Source organism: Muscardinus avellanarius, assembly GCF_963383645.1.
Source record: "Muscardinus avellanarius genome assembly, chromosome: 18".
NCBI classification, from domain to species: domain Eukaryota; kingdom Metazoa; phylum Chordata; class Mammalia; order Rodentia; family Gliridae; genus Muscardinus; species Muscardinus avellanarius.
The window spans coordinates 46,856,644-46,874,182 of record NC_137804.1 but is presented as its reverse complement, the minus strand read 5'-3'; the positions used below and the strand labels follow the sequence as shown (position 1 = coordinate 46,874,182).

The window sequence follows — 17,539 nt, the reverse complement described above, 5'->3', positions numbered from 1 at the left end:
CCATACTGACCATCTGTGTGTGTCAATGTGGTAAATCAGTCATTAGAGACCCATGCAGACCCCTTGCATGGAGTCCAGATCCAATGCACTTACTACAGAATGTGCAGGGCACCGTGGCCTATTAAGGCTGGATGTGATCTGTGGAAATGCTGTGCCAGGCTGACTTGCCAGACCATGTCAGTGGCTGAGGAAAACCAAGGGGCTTCCTAAGGGCTTCGTGGGTCTGACACTGTGAGAGTCACAGAGGCTCAGACACCTGTGTGCCTCTGTAAGGAGATTCTGATACCAGATGAGATGGGTCCCACCCAACACATTCATTCCAAAACCCACACTACTGAATCATGTAGAATAGACTGGTGGAGTAGGAAAATGTGTTACCTACTCTCCTCCATACCTGTAGAGCTGAGAGCAAACTGCATGGTTGTAGATTCCTGAGTATGAGAGAGAACCTTGAAATGTATTGCTCTGCATTTCTCTCATTGCTGTGCAGGCTCAAAGAGGATTAGACACTTGAGAGGTAGAGACAAGGATAGATAGTCCTTGGCTTTCATCCCCCATACCACAAAATATATAAATAAAACAAAATAACATTTAAAAGGCTGAGGATGTATCTCAGAGGCAGAATGCCCCTGGGGCCATCCCCAGTGCCAAAAATTCAGAGATTAAACACACAGAAAATCATACAAGCACAGACACACATAACATTTGGTTACAGAGTGAAACTTACGCTAAAGGTTCCCTGCCTTCTGATTTCACTATAAAAGATTGCCGGACAACAGGTGGCTCCATATTTGTGTAGTAAAGGAGAAAAAAGGCTCCCAGCACCACATCACCTTCTTTCTGGATATTTGCCTTCATGTCATTGACACAGACAAAGTAATCATCTTCCCACGATGTGTGCAAGGCCTGCAGGAGCAGGAAAAAGAGAAATAGAGAGGAGAACATCTCAGGCTCCACCCAACACAGAGACAGTGCTACTTTCAGGCTAAGCTGTGTAGTGAGGAGCAGGATCCAGGTGTCCTCTGTGCAGGCACAATGGCAGCCCCCTATCACCAGATGTCCTGGACTTGTGCAAAGTGTGCAGATGGACTTCCCAGGCACAAACACAGTGAGAAGGAAAGGGGGCACCAACAGAGTCACGGAGCTGAGACCTGAGTGGTGTTGTCTGTGGTCAAAGCAGCTCCGGCGCCCTGTCATTTCATGTCTCTGCTGCCGTCCCATCCAGGAGCTTGGAGACCCACTGCCCGGGGCTCTGCACCTGTCACCTCCATCCTGATGAAAACACTTTGCAAAAACATGTTTGTGCTTGGGCTTCTCCACACCCACCATGATTTCATCATGGTCCAGCAGGGCTCTGAGGACCACAGCAGCCCTGAGTTGCTGAGAACCCAGAAGTTTAGACTTGTCAGTCCACTGTGCTGAGGGACAGGACAGGGTAAGGAGTTGGTGTTGAAAAGAAATGAAGTTAGAATCCTTCAGTGAGTTGTGCATACTCATGATTTTCTGTGGGAAGCCATTAAGGTTTTCCCCTAAAATAATATTTCTGACTCAGCTGACTGTCCTTCGCCGAGAGTCAACAAGGTTTGGGGTTATGGAAAGTTCAAAGTAAAAGGTTTGAGAGAAGATCAGGTGGTGATGTACAAAGTAAAAGGTCTGAGAGAAGATAAGGTGGTGATGGCACAAGGGTACTGATTAACCTACCTGTAATGTATGTGCTTTGGATTGGTCTCTATTGTATTCTGATGGTGATAGCACGAGGATATTGAATGACCCGTAACTGTATAAATACCTCTAGAAAAATAAACCCATTGTCAGCCCAATAGAGAACACTGACCCAGGAGTAGGAGTCAGCCCAATAGAGAATACTGACCCAGGAGTAGATGTCAACCAGTAGAAATATTGGCCCAGGCACAGGGGTTGGCCAGTAGAGATAGTAGGCTGGTGCCCCCCCCAGTTAGAATTTAAAAAATATTCTTTGAATCAAATTCATAAGAGTTGAATTCTTCATCTCATGCCTCTCTTCAGAACTCATACTTTTGCTGACTGGCTCCGGCAATTATCCATTGGTATATGCAAATAGTGGAATTTTCCTCAGCCATAAAGAAGAATAGTCAGTTTGTTTGCAGATAAATAGATTGAACTAGAGCACATGTGCTAAGTGAGAATGACCCATCTAAGAAAGACAAAGGACATAGGTGTCCTATCTTATATGGGAGCTAGAAAGAAAAGGGTTTGAGCTGAATGAGGAGAGAGGCCAGGAGAGCAGTGGAAGGAGACTGGGGGAAGGAGAGAGGAAGAGGAGTATGGAAGAAGGAAACAGACCACTTCTGCTCTGTCCATTGAAAAAGGATTCGCCAACAACCTCTCTGACAACTATTGGAACAGGAAGGAGCTGAGTCAGGGAGTATAAGGAGGGAGCACACCCAGCGATTTGTGCAGGTATATAGGGATTACTTTGAATCTCACTATGATGTATAATTACACACCAATAAAAGTATACAAAAAAACAAGATATTTCAAAAAATAGGTGACATAGGCGTCAACAAAATGCCCAGTAGCAAAATTCCATCACGTGGTAGCTTGACCAAAAACGTGCAGAGTGAGGTCAGCAGCTGAAGTTTCCTGTGCTGCTCAGGGAAGGTGCTTGGACCCTGTGCCCAGTGTTGCTCCCAGGGCTGCAGTATCCTCCTGGAAAAGGTGGGCTTTGTGGTTTGCTAAGAAGGAGGCTGTGAGGCAGGGATGGTGCTTGTAATCCCAGCATTTGGGAAGCTTCAGTCCTATCCAGCACCATGTCCAACTTAAAAGTGTTTTTTTTTTAAATAAGTTTACTTCAAATGCTTTAAGTAAACCCTAGAAAGGTCATTATTTCTAAAATAAAAAAGTAAGCCTGGCATGGTGGTGAACACTTGTAATCCCAGCAATTGGGAGGCTGAGACAGGATGATCACAGTTCAAGGACAGCCTCAGCTACTTAGTGAGGCCCTTTGAAACTCAGTTAGGCTTTGTTTTAAAATAAAGAATAAAAAATAGGGCTGTGGGTGAAGCTCAGAGGTAGAATGCCCCTGGGTTCCATACCTAGGACCACAAAAATATAAAATAAAAAAATTTATTGTCAAACACAAAATGATGGAGCATTAATTAAAACCAATGCCAAGCCAGGCATGGTGGCACACACTTGTAATCCCTGGGCTTGGAAGGCAGAGACAGGAGGCTTGTGCAGGTTTGAAGCCAGTCTCGCTGGCTTAAGAGACCCTGTTACCAAAATATATATATATGTATGTATGTATATTGGGTCTGGGAGTGTAACCCGGAGGTAGAAGGGTTTCCAGGAACCCCAGTACCACAAAACAAACATGCCATTTTTTTTTATGGGTATGGGAATGGAACACATTAGACCTCTGAACTACACACTCTGCCCTTTTTTTTATTCTTTATTTTGTGACAGGGTCTCAGTAAGTTGCAGAGGGCACTCTCTAAGTAGTTGAGGCTGTCCACAAACCATGATCCTCCAGTCTCAGCCTCCCAAATGCTGGAATTACTAGCATGCACCAACACACCCAGCTACCAGTGCCATTTTTTGAATCATAGAGAACAAATATTTGGCTTAAATTCCCATGATCAAAGCAGTAGTAATTATTTTATTTCAATCACTTGCAGAAGAGTTAACTTCAGGTTACATACCAGTTAACAAAATGATAACTTCCCAATTTGTGCTAAATTTGAAACACTAAAGCATGTGAAAAAAGTGAAATAAACACAGGGCTTGGGACCCATTAGACATATGCACAAACTTGTGAGTGCCATTTATGTTTGTAAAACACAAGCTGAAAGTGCCTGTTTATTTTATGAAGAGAACTGAATATCAAGAAAGAAAACCTAGCCAGGTGTGGTGGCTCACGCTTGTAATCTCAGTATTTAGGAGGCTGGAACAAAAGGATCATGGTTCACAGACAGCCTCAGCTACTTAGTGAGGCCCTTTGCAACTCAGTGAGACCCTGTTTCAAAATAAAGAATAAAAATTAGGGCCTGGGGTGTCACTTGGAGGTAGAATGCCTCTGGGTTCCATTCCCAATACCACAAAAAAGAAAAGAAACCTGATAGAGAATATCTCTGAATTACTTCCGAATCTTATACTGTTATATGAGTCTTACCTGTTACAGTTAAATGAATAATTTGAGGTGGGAGTAGGCAAATTACTGCCTATTTCTACAACAAAATTTATTTTTTTAATTTTCTTTTTTATTGGTGCATTGTATTAATACATCATGATGGAATAAAAAAAAAACTTGTGTAGATACACATGCACACATCACCCCTCAGCCCCCATCCAATCCTCACCCCATTCCCTCCCCAACCCTCCTTCCCATGCTTGGCTTAGTGGTTAATATCGATATATTTAAGTACATCATGTGCTTTAGAGTTTTTCCCCCCTCCCATCCCCTCAGTTAGGTTGCGTTATTTGCTCTTCTATAGGATCTCCTTTTTCACCTGGAGTTCTTCCTATGACACCTTTCACCTTAACTTTCACATATTAGGGAAAGCATCCAATTTCTTACTTTTTGCGTCTGACTAATTAATCTTGCTTAGCATATTGTCCAGTTCCATCCATTTTCTTGAAAATGATGTAATTGTATTTTTTTAATGGCTGAGTAAAATTCCATTGTGTACATATCCCACAGTTTTGTAATCCATTCATCTGTTGATGGACATCTTGACTGGTTCCATACTTTGGCTATGGTGAATTGTGCAGCTATGAACATAGATATACATGCATAGTTTGGTAGTTTGGTTTTCTTTCTTTTGGGTAGGTACCCAGAAGTGGTATTGCTGGATCAAATGGTAGATTTGTTCCCATTCTTCTGAGGATTCTCCATACTGTTTTCCAAAGTGGTTGCACTAATTTGCAATCCCACCAACAATGTTTTAGAGTTACCACTTCCCCAAATCCTCGCCAGCATTTGTTTTTTGTGTTTTGGATGATTGCCATTCTAGTTGGAGTTAGGTGAAATCTCAGGGTAGTTTTGATTTGCATCTCTCTGATTGCCAATGATATTGAGCATTTCTTCATGCATTTATTGGCCATTTGAATTTCTTCTTTCGTAAAGTGTCTATTTAGTTTGCTCACCCATTTTGTTATTGGGTGATTTGTATTTTTAGTGTTGAGTTTCTTGAGTTCTCTGTATATTCTAGATATTAGTCCTCTATCGGAGGGGTAGGTGGCAAAAATCTTTTCCCATTCTGTTGGTTGAGGTTCTTGACAGTTTCCTTTGCTGAACAGAAGCTCTTCAGTTTCATGCAATCCCACATGTTGATTCGCCTTTTAATTTGTTGTGCCTTTGGGATCTTCTTGAGAAAATGTTTATCTGTGCCTATGTGTTGCAGTGATGGACCGATGCCCTCTTAAAGCAGCTTCAAGGTCTCTGGTTTGATTTCCAAGTCTTTGATGCAACTTGAATTGACTCTTGTGCAGGGTGAAAAAGTAGGATTGATTTCCAATTTTCTGCATATGGTTAACCAGTGTTGCCAACACCATTTGTTGAAGAGGCTATCTTTTTTCCAGTGTATGTTTTTAGCCCCTTTGCAAAAATCAATTGGCTGAAAGTGTGTGGACTTGTTTCTGGGTCGTCTATTCTGCTCCATTGGTCTATGTATCTGTTTTAGTGCCAGTACCATGCTGTTTTAATTACAATAGCTTTGTAGTATAGCTTAAAGTCAAGTATTGTGATTCCTCAAGCATGGTTTTTGTTGCTGAGAACTACTTTGGCTATTCTTGGCTTTTTGTTATTCTGAATAAATTTAAGGACTGATTTTTCTATGTCTGTGAGTAATAATCTTGGTAGTTTAATGAGCATTACGTTGAATCTGTAGATCACTTTTGGAAGGATGGCCATTTTAATGATATTTATTCTGCCAATCCATGAACATGGAAGATCTTTCCATATTCTAAGATCTTCTCTGATTTCTTTTTTCAATGTTTTTTAATTTTCTTTGTAGAGATATTTTACCTGCTTGGTTAAATTTATTCTTACGTATTATATTTTTTGTGGGCAATCCTCAGTGGAAGTGTTTTCTGAATTTTTTTTCAGTGGATTTATGGTTGGTGTACAGGAAAGCTTCTGATTTTTAAAGATTGATTTTGGTTTTTTGTTTGTTTGTTTGTTTGGTGGTACTGGGGTTCCTGGAAGCCCTTCTACCTCTGGGCTATACCCCAAACCTACTTTTTTTATATTTTCATTTGGAAACAGGGTTTCTTAAGCCAGTGCAGCTGGCTTCGAACCTGCGTGATCCTCCTGTCTCCGTCTCCCAAGCGTGGGGATTACAAGCATGCACTACCATGCCCAGCTAAGATTGATTTTGTATCCAGACACTTTGCTGAATTTGTTGATCAGTTTTATAAGCCTTTTGGTTGAGTTTGTTGGGTTTTCTAAGTATAGTATCATGTTGCCGGGCATGGTGGCGCACGCTTGTAATCCCCGCGCTTGGGAGGCAGAGACAGGAGGATCGCACAAGTTCGAAGCCAGCCACGCGCGCTGGCTTAGGAGACCCTGTTTCCAAATAAAAATGTAAAAACATGTCTGGGAGTGTAGCCTGGAGGTAGAAGGGCTTCCAGTAACCCCAGTACCACCAAAAATAAATAAATAAATAAATAAATAAATAAATAAATAAATAAATAAATATAGTATCATGTCATCTGCAAATAGTAAAAGTTTGAGTTCTTCTTTTCCTACTTGTACTCCATTGATTTCCTTTTCTTTCCTTATTGCTCTGGCTAGAGTCTCTAGTACTATAAGTGAAGAGAAGTGGTGATAATGGACATCCTTGTCTCATTCCTGTTTTTAGGGGGAATTCTTGAAGTTTTTCCCCATTTAATATGATGTTGGCGGTGAGCTTATTGTATATTGCCTTTATAATTTTGAGATATGTTCCTTCTATTCCAATTCTCTGTAGTGCTTTTATCATAAATGGATGTTGAATTTTATCAGATGATTTTTCAGTGTCTATTGAAATGATCATATGATTTTTGTCTTTGATTCTGTTTATATGATGAATTACATGAATTGATTTTCATATGTTGAACCAGCCTTGCATCCCTGAGATGAACCCTACCTGGTCATGGTGTATGATTTTCTTTATGTGATTTTAAATGTGTGTTGCTAGTATTTTGTTTAATAGTTTTGCGCCCACGTTCAACAGAGATATAGGCCTGTAGTTTTCCTTCCTTGAACTATCTTTATTCGGTTTGGGTATTAGTGTGATGTTGGCTCCATAAAATGTATTTGGGAGAGTCCCACTTTTTTCTATTTCACGAAATATTTTGAGGATTATTGGAGTTAGCTCTTCTATAAAGGTTTTATAGCATTCACTTGGGAAACCATCTGGTCCAGGGCTTTTCTTTGATGGTAAGCTCTTTATTGCTGTTTCAATCTCTTTGACTGTTATTGGTTGGTTTAAGTCTTCTATATCTTCTTGACTCAGTTTAGGAAGGTTATATTTATCTAGGAAGTTGTCAATTTCCTCCAGATTTTCTATTTTGTTGGAGTATAGTTTTTTCAAAGTAGTTTCTGATAATCTTCTGGATTTCTACACTGTCCGTAGTAATGTCTCCTTTTTCATCTCTTATCTTCATAATTTGGGTTGATTCTCTCTTTATTTTAGTTAGGTTGGCTAGTGGTTTATCAATCTTGTTAATTTTTTTCAAGAAACCAGCTTTTGGTTTTGTTTATTTTCTGTATTGTTTTTGTTCTCTATTTTGTTATTTTCTGCTCTAATTTTAATAATTTCCTGTCTTCTACTGGCTTTGGGGTTTGATTGTTCCCGCTTTTCAAGGGCTTTGAGGTGTGTCATTAGGTTATTTATTTGAAGATTTTCTGTTTTTCTTATGTGAGCACTCAGTGCTATTAATTTTCTTCAATACTGCCTTTAAAGTGTCCCAGAGGTTTTGATATGTTGTATCTTTATTTTCATTTGTTTCTAGAAACTTCTTGATTTTACATCTTCTATGACCCATTCTTCATTCAGAAGTGTGGTGTTCAGTCTCCACATGTTTATGTTGTTTCTCTGGGTCTTCTTATAGTTGATTTCTAGTTTCATTCCATTATGGTCTGAAATGACACAGGGAAGTATGTAACATTTTTTAAATTTGCTAGTGCTCATTTTGTGTCCCAGGATGTGATCTATTTTGGAGAAGGTTCCGTGAGCAGCTGAGAAAAATGTAAACTCCACTGTAGTTGGGTGAAATATTCTATATGTGTCCAACAGGTCCATTTGGTTAATGGTGTTCTTTAGTTCTGAGGCATCTTTACTGACCCTTTGTCTGGAAGATCGGTCTAATATTGTGAGAGGTGTGTTGAAGTCTCCCAGTATTATTGTATTGGGATTTATGTATGACTTCATGTCACAAAGAGTTTGATTTACAAAAATAGCTGCACCTATGTTTGGGCATATATGTTGATTATTTCCTCTTGCTGGATTATTCCTTTTACCAGTAAAATATGACCTTCTTTGTCTCTTCTAGTAAGTTTGGGTTTGAAGTCTAACTTGTCTAATATCATAGTTGCTACTCCTATTTGCCTTCAAGTTCTGTTAGCATGGATTACCTTGCTCCAGCCCTTTACCTTGAGTTTGCTCCTATCTTTACTTGTAAGGTGTGTTTCTTGTAAGCAGCAGATGGATGGATTCTGGTTTTTAATCCATTTTGCCACTTTATATCTTTTTATTGGGTACTTGAGGCCATTTACATTCAGTGTGATTATTGAGAGATAATTTTTAATTCCTACAATGTTAAGATCTTATTTCTGTTTGAGATACTATTTATTCTTCTTTGTTTAGTTGTCTGCTGAATCTTGTTTCTTTGGTTCTGGTGTGTATTACCTATTTCTTCTTTGTAGTTAATCTCCTTGAGTATTTTCTCTACCACTGGTTTTGAAGACATAAATTCCTTCAGTTTCTGTTTGTCATGGAAGCTTCTTATTTTCCCATCTAAATTGATAGTTTTGCTGGGTAGGAAATTTTTGGCTGGAAGTTGTTTTCTTTCAGAGTTTGGAATATGTTACTCCAAGCCCTTCTGGCTCTCATGACTTGGTTTGGGAAGTCTGGAGTGATTCTAATTGTTTTGCCTCTGAATGTCACTTGGCCTTTTGTTTTTGTTGCCTTTAAGATTCTCTGATTAGCCGGGTGTGGTGGTGCACACTTGTAATCCCCACACTTGGGAGGCAGAGACAGGAGGATCAGGCAGGTTTGAAGCCAGCCACCTTGGCTTAAGAGACCTGTTTCCAAAAATAAAAAGTATAAAATAGGTCTGGGAGTGTAGCCTGGAGGTAGAAGGGCTTCCAGGAACCCCAGTATCACCAAAAAAAAAATAGATTCTCTGCTTGGAAGGAGAAGCTACATATGTTTCCTCTAATATGCCCAAACTAGGGAACATAAAGGATACCAGAGGAACTCCAGATAATGGAGGGGAAATATCAGCAAATTTGAAAGGAAAGATAGGAGAGAAGGAAGGCTGAGCTTGATTTATGAGGGTCTACATCTGAATATCTGTAAAAGTATGAATATGGCATGGTTACCCTGGACAATCATTGGTGGGAAGAAATGGGGGCAGGGGGGAGAGGGCACCAAGTATAGTTTAAATGTATACCATTTATGTTCAAGAAAAAATATATATAAAAAAAAGATTCTCTGCTTGGCTTCTACATAGGTCATTTTGACAGTTATGTGGTGTGGGGATCCTCTTCTCTGATCCTGTGTAAAGGGAGTTCTATAAGTTTCCTGGACCTGTGTATCAACCTCTTGCTCTATGTTTGGAAAAATTTCTGCTTTTACTTCCTTGAAGAGATTACTGATCCCTTTGGTTTCACCTTCTTTTCCCTCCTCTATTCCGATTATTCTTAGGTTAGCTCTCTTAAAATGGGCCCATCTTTCTTCAATGTTAAATTCCTGCTGTTGGATTTTTTTTCTAAATTATAAATTATGCGTTCATTTTTTGAGCAAGATTCTATTCTCCATGTGGTCTAATTGATTGTTTATACTTTGAATTGAGGCCTTTACTTCAATGATTGCATCATTTATTTCTTTTGAACTCTCTCTAAATTCTTTTTGAAGGTCCTGTATTATTTCTACAGTTATATTCCTGATTTGATCTTCTAGCAATCTCTGAATTTCTGTGTTATCAGGTTCTGATATTGTGGGGTTGTGGGCATTCATTGCTCCATTGTTATTCCTCTTTCCCATAATTTCAGAAGTTTGTTCCTTCTCTGGGTTCTTCCCTGGGTCACTACGACTTCACTTAGGATGCTCTGGATCTCGAGTCTGTGGTAATCTCAATCACCACTACTCCTTTACTGGTTTGGACTGCAAAAATCTCAGACCCAGGGAGATTATCAAAGCTGCGCAAGTCCCTGGGGGTGCAGTATTGGAATTTCTCCTTTAGAGGCCACAATTTCACTTACAGTTATTAAGTGCACTGATCTGGAGCTGTCATGGGCGTGGTGAACTCACTGCCACCACTGGCAATATGCTGCTGCTGCCACACCCTCAGCAGGTGTGAGGCTGGCAAATTTCTTTTCTGGTTTTGAGCTCTGTTCTGAGTCCCTGGAGGGTGTGATGAACTTGGCCACTGGGAGTTTTAGACATTCTTTGCACTGAAAAACTGCTGAATTCCCTGGAGCCTGGTGGGTTGCTGAGTGTGCTGATCTGGAACTGTCACAGGTGCAGTGAACTCGCTAAGCTGCTGGCAATATGGCGCTGCTGCCGCACCCTCAGCCATGAGATTGGAATATTTCTTTTCTAGTTTTGAGCTCCGTTCTGAGTCCCTTTCTTCTCTGGATCCTGGTGCTGCGAGGGAAGATGGCACTGGAGTGGCTCCGCCGCTGCAATGCGAGCTGGTTTCTTTTCTGGTCTCTGGTTGTTCTTCTAGTCTTCTTTTTCTCTGTCCCTTGTATTTGCAGTTTTTATTTCTCTGCTGATGTTGTTTTCTGGCTATGAAAAGCACTGATTTTGTGGCGATAGAGATCGATTGTTAGCGGGACTCATAAACACTGCTTTTCTCAGTTGCCATCTTCCTGGAAGTCCTTATTCATTTCTAAATTGTACTGTTTGCTTTTATTGTTGCTAATTTTTAGGATTTCTATTTGGAATATTAATATACCTTCAGATATAGCATTTGGAAATATTTTTATCTCATTCTGTCAGTAACTTTTAATTCTGTTTACATTGTCTTTGGATGTACAATATTTTTTTTTTACTTTTTAGGAAGTTTGTTTATTTATTCTTTTGTGGCTTGTGCCTTTGGAATCATATCCAAGAAATCACTGCCAATTTCAATGTTGTGAAGTTTTATGACCCAGGTTTTTTTCTAAAAGTTTATAGTCTTATAGTCTTAAGATTTATATTTAGGTCTTTCATCTATTTTGAGTTAATATTTGTATATGGTGTTAGGTAAGGGTCCAATTTTATTCTTTTTCATATAATTATCATTTTTCAACAATATTTAGTGAAAAGATTATTATTTCCTTCACCAAATGTTCTTAGAAACCTTGTCAAAGTAACTTGACCATATATAGAAAAAAATACACTCAATGTCATACACAAGTCATAGTTGCTGAAAAGAAGCCCTTTTAACTACCAGTTTAGATGAGCTGAGCTCTTACCCTTGTCCTCTGCTGTGAATAGTCAAGAATCTTCTAAACTTCCCACTATTCCCAGGGAAGTGTGGTCTGGATCCAATTCTTTGTATTATACTCAGTCTGATGTGAATAAATAAGGACTCTGATGTAAAAAAAAAATGCTGGTGAGGAGGCAGAGAAGGGGGAACTTTAGTACATTGTTGGAAGGATTGCAAATTAATGCAACCACTTCTTTGAAAAACAGTATGGAAGATCTTCAGAAGAATGAGAATGAACTTACCATATGATCCAGAGATACCACTTCTCGATATCTACCCAAAAATGGAAAGCAAACTAACTAATGCATGTGTATCTATATTCATAGCTGCACTATTCACCATTACCAAACTGTGGAACCAGCCATGATGTCCATCAACAGATGAATGGATTACAAAACTATGGGATATGTACACAATGGAATTTTACTCAGCCATAAAGAACAACAAAATTGTGTCATTTACAGGGAAATGGATGGAACTGGAGAACATTATGGTCATTGAGATTAGTCAGCCACAAACAGTAAAAAGTCAGATACTCTCCCTAATATGCAGAAGCTAGGGAGGAAATGGGTCATAGGAGGAACTCTAGACGAAAGAGGAGAAACCATAGATGAGCAAATAAGGAGGCCTAACTGAGGGCAATGGGAGGTGTGAAGAGAGAAGTTCTCTAATGTACAGGATGTACATTCACAAACATCAAAGTCAATCACTAAACTAAACATGAAAAGGGGGAGGGAGTGGGGTGGAACTGGGGAAGGGCTAAATGAGTGGTGTATGCATATATGCCTCTGCCATCCTGTACCTCATTAAGATGTATGACTGCTATGCACCAATAGGTAAAAATATAGAAAAAATTCATAAGCTGGTTTACCTGTTTGTCATCATGATCCATCCCCATTTATAAAATGATTTGCAAGTCTATATACTATGTGTGTGTGTGTGTGTGTGTGTGTGTGTGTGTGTGTGTGTGTGTGTTACTAAGGATAGAACCCAGGGGCATTCTTTCACTGAGGTACACCACCAGCCCTATGTTAGCCCTATGTTAGTCTTTTATTTTAGAACAGGGTCTCACTAAGTTTCAGAAGACCTCACTGTATCAGCCTCCCAGGTACTGAGATTACAAACATGTGCCACCACAGCCAGCTCTTTACCATCTTACATGAACACCCTGGAGGAAGGTGCTTTACTACACTGATAAAGTAAATGTAACTCTAGGATTCTTTGATGATTATTCTACACAATTTTTTTGTCTCTTACCACCTGGAATGCACTAATTCACTGGTCATTCATGAAAGACTAGAATCTTTATACTTTAATAACAATGCAGAGCCTGCTTTTCTGTCCTTATTTGACATTTCTGCTGACCACATGACCCCAGAGGGCTGCCCTGACTTTCCCAGCCTTCCATCTCCTGGCACATTATCTTACTACCATGCTTTAAGAATAGGCCACTGCCCAGCTCCTGATTTGGGGGTATGGCTGTTAGTCCCATAACACTGAGAGCTAGCTTGGTTTTCTTATTTTCCTAGAAAGTTGTTCTTCCCTAAATTCTATGTTGTTCTGCTTTTAATTAGGGGAACCCTGACAGTATCCACAGATCCTCAACTCCAACCCAAAAAAACTGGGTGTACAATTTTTTTTTTTTGGTGGTACTGGGGTTCCTGGAAGCCCTTCTTCCTCCGGGCTATACTCCCAGACCTATTTTTACATTTTTATTTGGAAACAGGGTCTCCCAAAACAGTGCCCACGGCTGGCTTCAAACCTACATGATCCTCCTGTCTCTGCCTCCCAAGCGCGGGGATTACAAGCATGCGCCACCACGCCCAGCTAAATTTTTTTGTGTGTGTGTGGTGGGTCTGGGTATGAAACCCAGGGGCATTTGACCTCCGAGCTACACCTCCTGCCCTATTTTATATTCTTTATTTTGAAACCCGGTCTCACTGAGTTGCAGAGAGACTCACTAAGTAGTTGAGGCTGTCCGCGAACCGCAATCTTCCGGTCTCCGTCTCAGCATCCCGAATAGGATTACAAGCATGCGCCACCATGCCCGGCTTTGGGTGTACAATTTTAAAACAAAAGCCTACATTCCAGAGATAAATAGAATGTAGTTATTTCCATCCTGTACTGACCCATTTCCTCCCTTTCCACCTGATATTCAGTGCTTGGCCCCCTGAACTCCTTTCTCTAATAAGACTGGCACCAAGATTGCATCAATATGTGGTCCTTAATGTGAACATTACCTGAAGCCCTACTTGGCCCCGCCTCTTTCTATCTTGTGCTCTCAGGAAGCTGCCTGCAGTCCTGGGGAGCAGGGTATACTAATCTGCCTATGAAAGTCCTACCCTGACCACTAACAATGGAACTTGCCACTTCCTGCCTATTCCAACCATGTCAAAAAGAAACACCTGCAAAGGGCATTGCAAAATGGATGGAAATTATGGTTCTTTCACAATTTTATTTAACCCAAGAATTATGGTTGCTATTGGTCCGAACAATGCATATGATGATGTGAAATAACATAATTAATATCCTTTACCCTGTTCTGAATTTGATGTACAGCATGAGCTCCAGGTTTACAGTCCCTTCCTCGATTCCCCACATCCAACTTGTCCAAATATACATCAAAAGCATTTCAAGAATTTCATCAAGTCTACAATTTGCATATTTAAAATTACAGCAAAAAAACAGTTATCAAATATAACAACTCAACCAGGCATGGTAGTACACACCTGTAATCCAAGCACTTGGGAGGCTGAGACAGGAGGATTGTAGATCCAAGACCAGCCTCAGCAACTTCCCAATACTAGAAATAAATTTCCATGTCTTCATAAGAAAAGACACGTCTATGAAAATGGCTCAGTAAGGCAATTTTACTTTTTTCTAAAAAGGATCCTGGCACTAATAAGTTAGGTGAGCAAAGACAATATGACAGAAAACTGCTGGGTCTTTTATTTCAGGGCAGGACTGCTGTACTGAACTCCTACTGGTGGGAGCCTTAGCTACACAATCTTTATACCATTGGCTCAGGGGGATTCTAGGTAACGGGGTTTGCATTTTCAACTTCCAGGAACCGCTATCTTTACACAAACACACACACACATACACACACACACACACACACACACACACACACAGAGCACACAAAAGGCTAAAAATAGTGGGTTTACAAATGGAGCTCATGTCAAGATATCCTTTTGTGTGTGTGTGTGGTACTGGGGTTCCCAGAAGCCCTTCTACCTCCGGGCCACATTCCCAGACCTATTTTATTTTTGGAAACAGGATCTCTTATGCCAGCACAGCTGGCTTCAAACCTGCGCGATCCTCCTGTCTCCGCCTCCCAAGCATGGGGATTACAAGTGTGTGCCACCATGCCCGACGCCAAGATATCCTTTTGATAGAAAAGATCAAATTATATTCTCACAGTGAGTCTCTTTTTGAAAATTAAAATTAAAAATAATAATAATAAATAAGAGCTGGGGTTCTACCTATAAGGTAGAATTCTCCTGGATAAAGTCTCCAGTCTAAATTTAACAAAAAAGACTCCACCCTGTACAGTACCATCCCACTGTAGTGGTGAAGTCACAGTCTACACTCTACACATCCATCCATTTTGGGGGGATTGTGAGTAGAGCTTAAATAAAACAGACTCTTTCTAGTTTGGATAAATGGAAGTCTAGCTTTTCTAGACCAAATCTCCAGAGCATGAAGACTGGGTGCAATGCCAAGTGCATGATACATTATAACTAACAGACAGTAGAAGCACCATTTTCTTTTCCATAGAAAATAATGGAATTCCTAACTGCTTTGAGTTTCAGCGGCTCTTGGAAGTAGGGTCAGGAATGCTCATCCTAACCCTTCTAATGACCATTGTCATGTTTCAGGATCATTGTGATCAGATTCCCATCAGGGTTGTGATATTGTCACAGAACTCAGGCTCAGAATCTTCTTCCAAAGAAAAATGAACATCCCATATGTTATGGTTTATAATGGTGCTGTGGGTTCTTTTCCTCTATTCCATTAGAATTTGTTGAATAGGGAAATTAAAACTAATAGGTGGCTCAGTTGTAGCAAACTTTTTTATTACAAGTCAGTAGGAAATACAAAAAGAAGAGAAGAAAAGCAGCATACCTGGCAGGCACACTGGACAGCCTGAAAGTGGGACTCTCCCTCCCATCAGACTCTGGCCCTTAAATCAAGTTTTCTCATTGGTGTGTTCTTATCAGTGTTCCCAAGACAGCAGGGCTAGCAACTCACTTTAGGCAGGTGGTATTATCTTGTTGCTGGTCAGTGTCCTCGGTAAGTGGAAATATATCTTTTTCGGCCGTATCCATTGCCCATTAAGTGGTGACACTCTGAAGTAACATGTTGAGCTTACATCCTGGATATCAAGGCCAGGTCACAGAGAAAAAGAGAAAAACAGAGGCACCAATTATAACTTGCATCTTGCATACCAAGGCTGGGTCATTGAGGAAAATGGGGGAAACAAAGGCCCTAATCACAGCCAATAGAGCAGTGTTTAATCTCTCAGAGCAGAGCCCAAGATCTTGCTATCTCTACAGCTTTTAAGACGTGCCAGGCAGAACTTCTTGTTCTCTTAGGGCTTTTACTTGTACTTGTATTGGAGGGGCATTCTACCTCCAGGCTACAACACCAACCCTCCTTTGTTGTGTGTGTGTGTGTGTGTGTGTGTGTGTGTGTGTGTGTGTGTATGTGTGTGTGTGTGTGTGTCTTTGAAACCAGTTAAGCTATGTTGCTGAAGTTCTTTCTGAGGTGGCAAGGCTGGCCCAGAACCTGTGACCCTTCTATCTCAGCCTCCCCAGTACTAGAATTCTAGGAATGTACCATCATACCAGGCTGACCTTCATTTATTTCTTAGTACATCTGAATTATACAGTAGGGTGGGTTGAATTGTGACATATTCAAAAATATATAAAACCACAGTGAGTTAAATTTCACTCTCCAATACCCTCTACACTTTCCCTCCCTTTTTCTATCAAAATGGTTATTATTCCATTTTCATGACAAACCTCCACTTTTATTCCTGTAGTTTTTCCTGTAGTTTCCACATAAGAGGAAAATACTTTTCTCTGAGTTTTTTTTTTATTTTGCTTGAAAATAGGGTCTCTTATTTTATTTTCCTGAAAATGACAGTTTTGTTCTTCTTTAGGGCTGAAGGAAACTCTATTTTGTTACTCTACAATATTTCCTTTTTAAAAACAAGATATTTTATAAGTGCACTACAATTATACAGCATACTGAGGTTGAATGTGATTCAAATCCATGCCCAGAGCACGTGTGTTTTCCCTCTGCATCTCCCCCACCCCCACACCCTCCCAACTCATATAGTGAGATGAATTGGTAGACGCACCTTCACATACAGCATAGTATTGAATAAGAAAAGTGTGGTGAGGCCACACATTCATAAGGCAGATAGAGAGACAGCTGTAGAGGGGCTAAAGGGTGTTGGGACAGAGTGAGGAAGGGAAAGTAGGATCATTGAAGAAGGAAAGAGTTCTAATGATATTATGGTGATAGGTAAAGGTGTTATTACCAAAATTACCACCTCACCTGGGGAGGGCAGAGGGGGTATGGGATGGAGGCCTAGAAAAAATATCCCAGGGTTTTGTGCATATATGTTTGCATGAGCCTCACTATAGTATATAATTGTAAAGCACTGATAAAATATTTTTTCAAAATAGAAGTTTTCTGCTAATAAATAAGATAGTTATTTTTCTTATATAATAACCAAATAATTTGAAATTGGAGTATCATTTTTCCACCACTAAAAACAAGAGGGAGATTTATTAGGTAAACCCTCAGAATGCCTATTTCTCTAGGAACTTCTTTTATTCTTCAAACCTGTAAAAGAATTTTTATC

The 17,539-nt window shown here is 40.1% G+C and overlaps 1 protein-coding gene across 1 annotated transcript in view; it reads right to left on the bottom strand.

Annotated features, from left to right (window-relative positions):
* Positions 1-15,992, bottom strand: part of LOC308276709 (vomeronasal type-2 receptor 116-like) — a gene marked incomplete at both ends in the record, with an annotated part of 29,027 nt that extends 13,035 nt beyond the window's left edge. The window contains 4 exons of the mRNA XM_080715535.1: positions 728-1,380; positions 11,904-11,934; positions 14,198-14,311; positions 15,916-15,992. Coding sequence (XP_080571661.1) covers positions 728-1,380; positions 11,904-11,934; positions 14,198-14,311; positions 15,916-15,992 — 875 coding nt within the window. The remainder of the gene's footprint in view (positions 1-727; positions 1,381-11,903; positions 11,935-14,197; positions 14,312-15,915) is intronic.
* Between the last annotated feature and the right edge of the window lie 1,547 nt (positions 15,993-17,539).